This window comes from Simochromis diagramma, unplaced genomic scaffold, assembly GCF_900408965.1.
Source record: "Simochromis diagramma unplaced genomic scaffold, fSimDia1.1 OVJJ01000344.1, whole genome shotgun sequence".
NCBI classification, from domain to species: domain Eukaryota; kingdom Metazoa; phylum Chordata; class Actinopteri; order Cichliformes; family Cichlidae; genus Simochromis; species Simochromis diagramma.
In genome coordinates this window covers 6,196,361-6,208,820 of record NW_024387375.1, presented here as the reverse complement: position 1 = coordinate 6,208,820, position 12,460 = coordinate 6,196,361, and the positions used below count along the sequence as shown (strand labels likewise).

At 37.7% G+C, this 12,460-nt stretch overlaps 1 protein-coding gene and 1 long non-coding RNA gene across 9 annotated transcripts; both read right to left on the bottom strand.

Moving 5' to 3' along the window:
- Window positions 1-143: 143 nt before the first annotated feature.
- LOC120719425 lies at window positions 144-1,221 on the bottom strand. The gene is made up of 2 exons (XR_005692686.1): window positions 920-1,221; window positions 144-842 (listed from the first exon to the last, which is right to left on the bottom strand). It is a non-coding gene; the product is annotated as an uncharacterized LOC120719425 (long non-coding RNA).
- A 1,176-nt stretch (window positions 1,222-2,397) lies between these two features.
- Window positions 2,398-9,871, bottom strand: gpr184 (G protein-coupled receptor 184). 8 transcript variants are annotated; one of them, XM_040009215.1, is made up of 4 exons: window positions 9,372-9,871; window positions 9,235-9,274; window positions 9,054-9,155; window positions 2,398-5,100 (listed from the first exon to the last, which is right to left on the bottom strand). In XM_040009215.1, the coding sequence occupies exon 4, from the start codon at window positions 5,055-5,057 to the stop codon at window positions 4,020-4,022; it is 1,038 nt and encodes a 345-aa protein (XP_039865149.1). In that variant the 5' UTR covers window positions 5,058-5,100; window positions 9,054-9,155; window positions 9,235-9,274; window positions 9,372-9,871; the 3' UTR covers window positions 2,398-4,019. The 8 variants fall into 8 exon arrangements, with proteins under 8 accessions (XP_039865149.1, XP_039865150.1, XP_039865151.1 ...); XM_040009216.1 differs by having other exon boundaries at window positions 9,240-9,274; XM_040009217.1 differs by having other exon boundaries at window positions 9,469-9,871.
- Between the last annotated feature and the right edge of the window lie 2,589 nt (window positions 9,872-12,460).

The window sequence follows — 12,460 nt, the reverse complement described above, 5'->3', positions numbered from 1 at the left end:
GAAACTCTCTTGTGCACACTCACATGTGACTAACCCTACAACTGCCTCCTGGTGTCAAAGAAGAATTCTTTCCACCTCTCACTTTTCGCAGCACGACTTTCATCTTCCTCATCTATGTAGTCATCTGTTATGTTTTGTTTTTCTAAATCATTTACCGTAGGCCACAGTCACACAGGGTAAAGAGAAGTTGTAGGGTAATTCTGGTTCTAACTGTGTAGTCCCCAACCAGCTGGTCACCTTGTTAAACTGGTTGCCAAGAAGGAAGTGCAGTAAATCCTTCTTGTGATTGCTTTTGTTGTTAGCAGCACATAGTTTGCATGGAAGAGGCCAACTTATCTGCAAGCTCTTGCCAGCTTCTCTCTGAACGTTAGTGAAACTGAATCGTGTGGTTTAAACTGTAAAACGAGGTTGCTCGCCTCAACATTTAAAAAAAGAAAAATGCTATTGTTTCACTACTGCTCAGTGAGAAGTTGACGTATCTTCCATGTAATTACAGGGATTTTATGGCAACCCACTAGAAACCAAACAATTTCAAGGACTTTTTTGTTGCAGTATCCTGTACCTCTTTCCGATTAATTTTATCTAGTGACAACCATTAGCAACCATTTGCCAACAGGTCAGGGAATTCACATTTTTCCATTGCAACTGTGGTAACACACCATTTCTAGACCTGTGTGACTGGGAACATATGTATGTAGGATCTTTTAACTGCTTTTATTCTGTTAATTGTGTCTTATTAACCAGTGTCAGTCTGCTGTGTATACAATGTGTGACCAAAAAGTTCTTCGAATGAGCCCTTAAAGATCATCTTCAGTGGTATGCCCAGACAGCTTCTGGCATGGCTGTGTTTTCAGATTCTTCCACTCAACTTTCAAACTTTTCCTTGTTCCTTGTGTATAAAATGATGCCGGTGTTGTACGCTGTTATGTATAACTAGCCTTTGTGGGCATTTTTGCCTCTTCTCTTGTGTAAATTGCTCTTCTGACTAATACTCAAGTAAGATGTTTTTGCTTGCATGTAAAAGTTTGGATGCTTGGCTTTTATCTGATTTCCTGTATGATCTCTGGCTGTGCTTCAATTTTTCGGACCCTTGTTGTTACAGTTAAGATATGGACAATGGCTTCACACCAGTGTTGCCAACTCCTCAGTAAGGAAAATCGCTATTGGTTGTCCTAAAAGTCGCTAGAAGTCGCTAAATGACGTCATCGCCTAATTTGCATAATTGATCATGCTAATCTAATTGTAACCTACGTTGTTGGAGAGAGAAATAACATCGTGGTAGAGACATAAAGTGAGTAAAAGATGTCCTAAATGCATTTAGAGTTTATTTAGAACTACAAATTAAATTTCTTTTAGCAATTATTGTTTTTTTTAATGTCACAATTCCAACCCTGCTCCTTTACCCGGGCTTGGACCGGCAAGTGACCCGAAATAGGCGCTCTGGTGGAGTTACTTTGTGTGTGTGTGTTTATAAGTAGTTTTAAACCTTGTGATCCACAAAACAGCATAAGAGTAAAAGAGTAAAAGAAGAACTGACTGCGTTACAGCACCCGCTGCATGTTGAGAGTAAAAGCGATACGCGCTTTCATGTCTTTTTTTAGCGACTTTCTTTAGAAAAAAAAGTCGCTAAGGGGTCTGAAAACCCGCTAAATATAGCGACAAAGTCGCTAAGTTGGCAACACTGCTTCACACAAATATACATGAACAAGTCTCTGATGAGACAAACCCTCCTAAGTGTCATTCAATTTAATATGCTTCAGTGGATGTGATGCAGCACAAGTAAATCGCAAACTCTTTATTGTACAATTAATAACTTTGCTGTCTTCCTTTTCTAAATTATTTCAATTATGTTCTTTTTTCTTTAAGGTCCACTCTTTAATAAGCAGAAATAGTTTTTAAAAAAGAAAACAAAAACACAAAGACACTGTAAAAAAAAAAAGAGAGAGTTTCATTATGAGAGCTTCCTTCTTATGAAATACAAAACATAACTAGCAGGACGTCTGCTGCGTTTCAGTAGAAATATTAATTATTAATCAGCTCATTAGGGTAAAAGGAAATTGTATACGTTGTATATGTCCAAAGACTCCAAATGCTTAAAATAAGATCTAAGTATAGCTTGTTGGTATAGTCCATTAAGACCAAGCCTGCATTACAATGCTATGAGTCATAACAGCTAATCAATGGAGTCGCATTGATTTTCCTATGAGTCTGGCTACAACCTGAGTTAGCTCATTAAAAGCTCAGTCTGGAGAAAATGGATCTTTAAGATGTTGGAGCTAATGCCACAAGATGATTGACTGCAACATTAATTTCTTTAAACCTGATTCATTTACTAACGCTTCTTCAAAATGCTGCAAGCTTTAAAACTGTGGTGAAAAGAACATGGGTTTTTCTTTCTTTTCCATCTGAAAAGAAGTTGATGGGGCAGCTTCAGCATCACCAGTTGTGACTTCCATTCAAAAATAGATACATGCTTTCTTTTTTTGCCAACAGAGCTTTTCAAGCATCTAAACATGATGTGTCTGAGGGTTTAAAAATAAAGTAAGGTTTAGAAACCAGAACATTTCTGTACTTCAGAGGAAAAAAGCCTGGCTTTATCTTTATCCTTTTATTTTAAAAAAACAAAACAATTTGCTAGACCCAAAGCAGCAATATCTAAAGGAGTCATTCTGTATTCATTTATTATTCTCTGACATTATTGTGGAAGAATTTTGGTGAACTCTTCTCTATAAAATTGACTAAGTTGATTGAGGTTTGCGGCCATTCTTTTATGCACAGCTATTTGTGTTCCTGTTGCAGCATTTCAGTTGACTTGAGGTCTGGACATTGGGCTATTGTAACACTTGTTTCCTTCCCTTTTTTGGCCAATTTGTCATAGGTTAACTGAGACCTGTAGAGTCTGAAATGTTGCTCTTGGGGTTTTTGTAGTTTCTATGAGCATAGCTCCATGGTAGGGTGAATTTGATGGGAAGATCATGGCATCATATGAACAGATACCAGAATTCTCCAGAGTAGCAAACCTCCAAAACTGCTTCTTATGGAAGGATATACATGATTGTACAATTCAGGAAATCAGCAGTATAGACCTTTAATTAAACAAAACTGGTTTTATTCAGGGTTTATACTATGCAGTCAATGTTCATCTTGGATTGTAATGATGTTTACTAAAAAAAAAGCTCTGCTGACGCATGAGGAAGCTGCTGTATAAATTATGAACCAAGTAACAGACATAATGTTGATTCAAACGCTTCCTCTTTCAGTCTTTTTGCTGTCTTTCTTTCACTTTATTATTCTTTTTCTCCATTTCTGTCTCACACCCCTGACACACACTTATATACATCCATCATTATTGCCTTCCTTTTCAACTTGACACTTGTGAAGCACACAGCTATGTTGCATTTATAATTATCTATATGTTTAATGGCGAAGACTAAGAGACTGGGTGTATGGGTTAATTGTTGCATACTGTCTGCGTGAAAAAACCTCTGAGCACCTGGACATAATACTGATTTATTTCTTGTTAAATATGTCAGACACTGGGCACACAAAGTTATGCTAACAAAGGCTTTGTATGGCATGCATTGGAGGTAATGCATATTTAAATATATCAGGGTTGCTCAGTCACGCTATGATTGCATAGATTGGACAAAAAAAAAAATACAGTGGCTCTAAAGTTGCGGCAACAGTGTCTAACAACAAAACCAGAAGTGGCTTACACTGAAGAACTCGTGGGAGAGCAGAACCCGAGACTAATATCACATTAACCAGGACTGAGATGCATACATTATTCAGCTTCCTTCTTACACTGTGCACGATATAACATACAAATGTAACAACAAAGATTTTTGTTTTATACATACACAAAACAACATACACAAGTGGGATGGAAATAATCCCGTTACTTAACTCATGAGAGGAAGACTTTACTTGAAAAAACTGCCATGCAAAATCCTATAATATGTCAATACACACTCACACACATATAATTGTACACATGTCTATCACATATAGCTTATTATTCATATTAAATTAGTAGTGGCAGCTTTTCCTCCTTTGTAAGCAGTTAGTGCACAGTCTTCTTGTTCTGTCCGTCTGCGGCATCTCCAGGTTAGTTTCATCTGCTCCCAGACTCCATTACTCACCAACACATACAGCACTGGGTCCACCACAGCATTCAAACTGGACAGTGCAAGCGTACAGGAGAAGAAGAAGTGCATTTGTTCTTCAAACTTGCAGTAACTCCCATTGTGACTCTTATCAAAATTGTTATTATAAAATACTAGTGAGCGTATGAGCAAAATAATATGATATGGAGCAAAGCAAACTGAGAAGATCCCAATGACTCCAAAGGAGAGAAGACGGACCTTCCTCTTAACCTGGGCGCTCAGGCCGGGACTTCGGCCCACAGTGGCTAACACCCTCCAGTAGCTCACTGCCAGCACTAGCAGGGGTAGCAGGAAGCCCAAGCCTACTCTGAGCAAGTTGAATAGAGCAATAGGCTTCTCCATGGGGTAGGTCTCATAACAACGGTCATTATTGTTGTTCTCATCATGGGCATCTGTGAGATTATCATAGACCAGCATTATGATGTGTATCACCACCACTACCACATAAACTACGATACACTGCATCCAGGCGTAGCAAGAAGTTCGGTGTGTCTTGAAGCGGAGTGGGTAGCTGACCACCAGACAGCGGTCTACAGAGATGCAGCAAAGCAGGTAGATGCTGATATACATATTAGAGTAGTAGATAAAGCCAGCTACACTGCAGGACCCAGAACCTAGCATCCAGCGGTGGTTAAACCGGTAATAATTTATCCAAAGGGGCATAGTGATGATGAAAAGGAAGTCAGAGATAGACAGGTTGAGCAGGAAGATTCCCAGGACATTTTTTTGCCTCACTTGTTGAATGATGGGGCCCAGGGTCAGTACATTGAAGATCAAACCAAAAACAAAGGCCAGTATGTAAACAGACATCAGCAAGTCACTGACAACACTCTCTCCAATGTTAACGCATGTTGAGTTGTTGCCTGTTTCTGGTTTAAAAGTGGAGTTCATGGTTCCTTTAGTTAGCTGTAACTCCTCTGATTAAAAAAATCACCTGCAAGACAAAAATACATCATTAAATCCCTGAAATTAAAATAAATACAGTAACAATTTGTATGGTAACACGACTTCACCGTAATACTTTAAAAACATATAATATAGCTTAGATATTTTGTATCCCCTATTCTATTTCATGGTTGACTGAGCTCAAGAGATAAAAAAAAATAATTTGGTTGTCCTGATGTTTCTCAATGTGAGATAGTTTGATTCTGCACACTATATGGTGTTCAGGCATAGTGTTGATGGGAGTCCTCCGCTTCCTAGTATGGGTTTAGTCATGCTGCTTGATGATAACAGTTTGCACCCACGGTTTTAATAGAAAGTGAAATTGCCAAAAGTCCCTGCCTCAGCTGCACTGTATGGAGAACACATGTCATAAGGTAAGCTGTCGTTGTTGTGGAAACAGACAGCATTAAGGAACTGATACCTTTTAGATTAACTTGATGTAGAACCTTCCGCACTCGATCACCTGAGCACTCGATCAACATTACTTGTTGTTAATGCTACTTTTTATTAAATTATCTATAAATTGCTGCATTTATTCTCCTGCGTGGTCTAAGTTGCAGGCGAGGATCGCACAGAATGTACAGGCAAACTGATTATTTGCATTTTACAGCAATCACAAATTACAGGTTACTTTTTGTTTCTCAGCACAATAAGAGCCTTGCAGGCTCCCACAGAATTGCATTCTGGGGGACAAAAAAGTTGGCAGTCATATAGTGAGTTGGACCAGTTATTTCCAATTTAAATGTGACGTTACAAACAAATGCAGATGTGACGAAGGTAGTTGTTTACTGCAGCTTCAAGAATGAGTAATGTGAAACTCATGCACAAATGAATCAGTTAATTCTCTCCCTGATTTGAACCATCACACCTGGTCCATCACAGAGCTCTGAGTGTAATTCACGCCAGATACATCTTAAAGATTAGCGTAACCCAGCAGAGACAAGAATTTCAAAATGAATTTAATAATAATCCAGTAATACTTTCTGTTTCAAAAAGATAAAAGACAAAGAGCAGGTCAAATAATCCGCTGTGAGACTGATTTTGTTATTTTGACATGAATCTTTCCTCTTTGAAGAAGTCTTCTTTTCCATGAGAGTAAAGCTAGCAGTGCAGTTTCAGAGAGATTACGAAACTATTCGACTGAACTTGGACATTTAAAAGGTGAGAGATTTGTGGTATAACGACAAGGTCAGTGGGCAAGGCATCTGAGAGAACCTCTGCGCTCTTTGTTGGGTATTCTTTGTAATACACTGATGAGTGAGGTTTTTTGGCCAAGCTAGCATAACTGCAAACAATCTGTTGTAGCTTACTGTGACTTGTAACATGTGAGCTGCATTTTATTTCCCATAATATGCATTATCACATAATTTCTTTTCTTTATTTGCTTTATGTTTTATCCTTATAAATTTGTAAATTGTTATGTTTGTTGTTGTTATTGCTTGTCTCTATTCTGCTGTGTACAGTGTCCTTGAAAGGCACTTTCCTAAATAAAATGTATTATTGTTGTTGTTGTTGTTGTTGTTGTTGTTGTTGTTGTTGTTATTATAATGGTAATGCTGGCTCACTAACTAGCTTGGTAGAGAAGAAGTATAATTCAATGCAAAGGCCATGAACAGGTTCCAGTTCTTACTGAAGGCCATGTTAGCTACCTCCTGGGGGAAAAAAATAAAAGGCTCTATGACTGAAAATATAATTGAAATGATGATGGATCACATTTGCATTTCCTGCTCTTTCAGTTTTTTATGTCCAGAAAAGATAATAAAATATACCTATTTTGCAGACTAAGACAAGTAAGGGGTGCAAACAATGCCTTTTGAACGGCAGAAGGACTTTTTTGAAATACAGATTTTCTAGATTTAAAAAAATATATATTATTTGGAGCACACATGTAGATGATCACATGACACTAATTGTCTTTCTTCATGTCAATATGTGATGTATGAAGTTGTCAACTTTGTTTGAATTAGGTAGTGTCCATAAAAGTGCATAACTTAGCAAAACATTATTATTAACATTTAATAAAGTTAATTCTTTATGACGTTTATATATCCCATACATTTTATCGTGCAGGCATAACGATCAGTTACATTACAGGCGAGTCGCATGAATTTTGTGCAGCACGTTGCAGGCTTAACAGAAAATGACTTACATCATAGGGCTTGCAACACATTAATGTGTATAAATGATAAATATTTTTATATGTTTTACTCAATTATACATCTCATCAAAGTACTAATAAATAGAGTTCACTAAACTTTCACTTTTTAAAGTCCAGTTGTTTTCAATGAAATCCTACACATTTCATACGGGACATGACCATCTCTTAACATAACAGACCTAATTGTTTTCTAGTAATGCACAGCTTTTGGCTTTTTGTCCCCCTGTTTTAATCTACTCTGTTTAATGTAAAAGTTAAAGAGTGACATGCTTAACTGTTACAGAAGAAGGCTATTCACGCGTTCTTGTTAATGTTTTAAATTCTGACACATTGATAAATAATATGAAACCTAAAAATGGTTTGGAATATATAGTCATAATTGACGACTAATGCATTAAAAATACAAAAGATGCTGCACAGTTAAAACAGTTTAGTGGTTTATTCGGGGTAAATTTGGATTTCCTGCAGCATGGCCATGTTTTGACTACAGATGCTAACAGTGCGGTTAAACAGACATGTTAAGATTCTGACTGAGAAGGATATTTCTGGGCAGACCGTGCAAGAGTTCAGCTTGGTTCAAAACTAATTCAACGAAACTATGACAGGCTAACTAAGGCCAGAACCTGATTGTATAAAAGAACTCACACATGAATGTTACATAATTAGGAATGTTGTTTCAGAGGAACTGTTACAAAGTTCAACTGGTTGTGTTATGGTTTTCCTTTCAGACTGTTTATAGGCTTTCTATTGGTCTGTGAAAATGTGTCATCAGCCTTGAACATTTTTTAAAATTTCAGTTTATCACAACAGAATTTTTTGAAAATGTCCTCTGGTTTCAGTTAATAACCAAAGTATTTATTCATATTTACACCATCAGTACAATCTTATACACCCATTCATTGTGACGATTAAGGGGTTAACGTTTAGTTTGTGTTTCACTGGAAAAAACCCACATTAAAAAAACTGTACTACTTTACCAGGTAATGGGAACCCATGGTTATCATTAGGAGATCAAACTTTGCTCGTTATTTCTGTGGCTTTTGCTGATATTTGTTTCCTCTCTTTGTTTTGTTCCCTCTCTCTCTTCCAGGCTTGACCCTGGTGTGTTTATAGGCTCAGGAAGCATCTAATGCTATTAACGTCCAGAAAACTCAATAATAGAGAAGCCATTTGGAGACAGATCGTCTTCAGAGAACGATAATGTGTGTCTGCACATGTGCCTGTGTGCAGGTGTGTTTGAAATGGGTTTGATTTAATGGATTATTCATAAAATTTAAAAAAAAAAAAAAAAAGGGAGACTTATCATGACTGCATTATAGGAAAGTTTTCCTCATAAATCAAAACTTTTCTAAAATATTTCAGTTGTTAGTCACCACTTAGGATACCATGACTAACAACAAACAGATATTCCCCTATTACAAAAATAGAGTTTACCTCTAATGCCTGTAATGGTTCATTTGTCCTGTTCAGGTCCTTCTTAAAAACAATATTTTTTTCTTTTTTCCTCTTGCATACATCTTTTTGTTCTTTTGCTGTATCTATCAGTACATTTCAAATCCAAACAAACGACTACTTTGCACAGCTGGCCAGAGCTTGTTTCACTCATTTTTTTCCATCTGAGCCAACTATGTGTTTGTTAGCATTATGTGCTGAAGTAAATCTGGTTGTCATTATGAATTGTTAAGAGAGCAGCATTTTAGCCTTATCTCTAAAGAGGGGGGATGTGGTGATTGCCAGATGCCCCCCTTTTAAAACAAAAAGAAGAAATATGCGTTTTAACTTGCCTCCCTCATACCAAAGTGGTGTTTCAAAGGTAAAGCAGTCCACAGTTTCTTCTTGCAGAGCAGTTTTCTGTTGCCCTCTCCAGCGTGCTGTGGTGACCACCGCTGGGAGAATCACAGAAAACATTCAACCCTCCAGAGAATCAACATTTCAAACCTAATTATTTTTGCAGTGGTTACTCACATCACCTCAAGCATTCCATCTTTTCCTTGACAACAGTCCACTGGGGACAAAAAGAAACCCAGCATATGAAGTGCGGTTTCAAAATAAATGAATACCTTTACTACATTTAAGAACTTGGCAAACATAATAAAAGTTACCTTTGAACTTGTCCTTTTCTAGGGCAGTTTATAAAAAGTTTTACATAAATTCCCGCATCTGGTTTCCAGAACTCCAGTCAGTAATGAATGACCTCACCTGTTGTTTGTTGATAGAAAGTTGTATCTTGTAGAAAGCTGTCCAGTGGGTGAAGAGTGTTAGACGCATTCCAGACCTGCTTCAGGTTCAGCAGAGTTCAGTCCAGGAAGATCAGAAAAAAAGCTTCAGAAGAGACTTTTCAGAGCTGCTGACATGCAGCCAAGCCACTGCAGTTCCTCATAATCTCAAATGAACCAGATCATTAACAGCCAGTTCAATAGCTACAGATGCAAGAGGTTGTTTTTCTCTGTTCTGTGTAGTTTGCTCTCGTTGCTAGTTCCCGTTGACAGCCACAGCTGAAATGTCAGTAAGAAGTGTGGAAGGGCGAAGTACAGAAAGGGGAAGACACACGTAGGAGGAGGGAGGTTTGCTTCTGCACACGTGCGTGCAGGAAGTGTTCAGGGCTGGGCAAAAATTAAACGGTTATAGAAAAGAAATGAATCATGCGTTAATGCTCTTATGAGACCAGAAAAAAGTCCCCTCCCCCTCCTCTCCCATTTAAGGGAAATTTGTAACTTTATGGGTCGAGAGCTGCATAGCTCCTGTCTTCCCCTTTTACATCACAGTGAGTGTTTAAATAGCATCATTGTAGTTGTAGTTCTTAATGGGTGGGTCATTCACTCCTTTTTTTGGTCTAAATGTCTTTTTCAGTTTGGCTGATCACTTTCAGTCTGGTTCAGTACGAGAAAACCAAAATGTGTCAATCACATCACTGTAAAACACGAAGAAGATAAAGAACGTTGCTCTGTTTCAGATGATGTTAACACTGGGTATCAGCACCGTGTAGGTGTCAGTCGAGGCTGTTCACATGTTTATAAATGGAGTCTGTGATGAAACCTTGAGGTTGCTCTGGTTATGTGTTGAGTAACCATCAGTGTACAGATGTGAATGTTGACGGCAAGAACACATTCCTTGCATGACGTTAAGAAAAAGGAAAGGGAAAGTAGACGATTATTGAAAAGGAAACGATAAATGTATGGAAATAAAATACTCAAAAAGGGAATTTCCAGATACTCTGATTTTCCGCCACCTGAAGCATTGTTTCTTCTTTCCTCTGTAATGCTTTGATGTCACACACTTGTTCAATAAGTTCAGCTTTTTATCACTGCATTTCAGCAGAATATGAGTAAGAATGAGTAATTTTCTTTTTATTGGTATTCTTTCTTTTAATTTTCTTCTTCTCTAATAAACAAATGATTAAATAACATTACATGAATGTATACATTTTTCTGTTGAATTCAGGCTTTTATTGTCTGTCATTTCTAACAGATCCAGCTTTTCGTCTGTAATGTAGTCTTACAGAGCTTACATCACTTAGCAACCACATTAATTGTGTCTAAATACTTTTTAAGGCCATGTTGGTGATGTATTATTTTACCTATCTATGCTACTAACCTATTTTTTAAACTCAAATACAGAACAAGTTTATCTGTCACTTCTGCTGTGGCTTTTACACTTTTTTTAACGACTACCTCAAGGTGCCAATAATGTGATGCCAAAAAGTTTAAGTGCTGTGAATATTTTTTAAAAGTGTGTGGATATTAAATTTGTCAACTTCCCTTTTTCATTCCTTAGTATGACACTGATATATGGAAAATTCTTTGCTATTTTGGCAAAAGAGAACAAGACAAGGCAGTGGGCATATGTTTGGTGCATTTCAGTTTCTTGTAACTGTTTCCTCGCATGATAGTGTGCTTCACCTCCATCACCTTAAAATAAATCATTTTGTTGGTTTACCTTAGGGTTTAGCTTTTTTGCATCACACAGTGGTGTGATATAGAAAGAGATTTAGTACCTTTTCGGTCATGCATCTACATGACAACCGGAAATGCTCTGCAATTTTCTGTAATTTTGCAAATTGCTCTACACAGTTGATCTATTGCCTTTCAAAATGCATTACGCCTAAGTGCAGGGGCAAACTCAGCAGCTGGTATAGCCGTTTAATGTACTTGATGGCCAAGCTGGAGGTCATCGGTTGTGCAGTCATACCAAGTGGAGGAAAGTGCAATCAGAATTTGTGATCATGTTACACAATCACAAACAAAACATTTCCAGAGCTGATGATGGTTTGTGGGCTTTGTGCTCAGTGTTTACACAGATCGTTATCTCGAGAAGCACGAAATAACAAGAAAGTGGAAATGACTGAAAACTCTGGGATTCAGTTCTTATTTTGATTGGGTAGCATTATCTAGAAATTCCACATGCGTGCACTACTTTCTTTTGTATTTAATGAAAAGCTGATGTGTTTTCCAGATAAGGTGCAGCTATAAACTGAGAGTGCAAATTGCAATTGTTCTAGGAGTAGTTGCAGTTCAAATAAGATGACACTCTTTGAGTTATGAACACTCCTGGTAACCTTTTGAGCACACGGCCAATTGAATTTTGTGGAAAAACAGCACTTTCTCCCACATACTTCATTAATACAGATAACTTCTGAACAAGCCCGAGAGAAAATGGAATTGCACCCACTGGCTAAAATCAATTGGCATGCGTGTGCATGCACCCCAAGCAGAGCTGCAGAACAAAACAGACTCCACTAAAGCTGACAAGAAATGAGCACTGGGAGGTCTCAGAGGTTTAGATGACAAAACGTTCTATGGAAATAAGTAATCAGTAGCTCTTTCCGTATGGAAGCGACACTAATATAATACAAGTTCAAAGATCACATTACACTTCTGAGTACTTTATTAAAGTATCAAGTTGTGATTATTGTTAATATATTTCTTAGTTTAAAAAAAACAAAATCAAAAAGAACTATGTGGTGAGGCGTGGTCGGCGGTGCCAGGCGGAAGCACCGGCACGGCATCCGCAATCACGCCCACCGTGTTTAAAAACACGGGGAAGCAGGGGTAGAGAAGAGTTGTGGTGTGATGAGTGTGTATTTAAAGATGGCTTCTTTATTACGCCACTCTCTGGACCCTCCGTGTCTCTATCGCACCACAAACTAATTCTAAAGAAAACTGTCTGTGGTAAAGACAAAAGAGCACACTAA

What these genes read in the sequence shown, in the direction of transcription:
- gpr184 (XM_040009212.1), bottom strand. Translation starts at nt 5,057, where the DNA reads ATGAACTCCACTTTTAAACCAGAAACAGGCAACAACTCAACATGCGTT.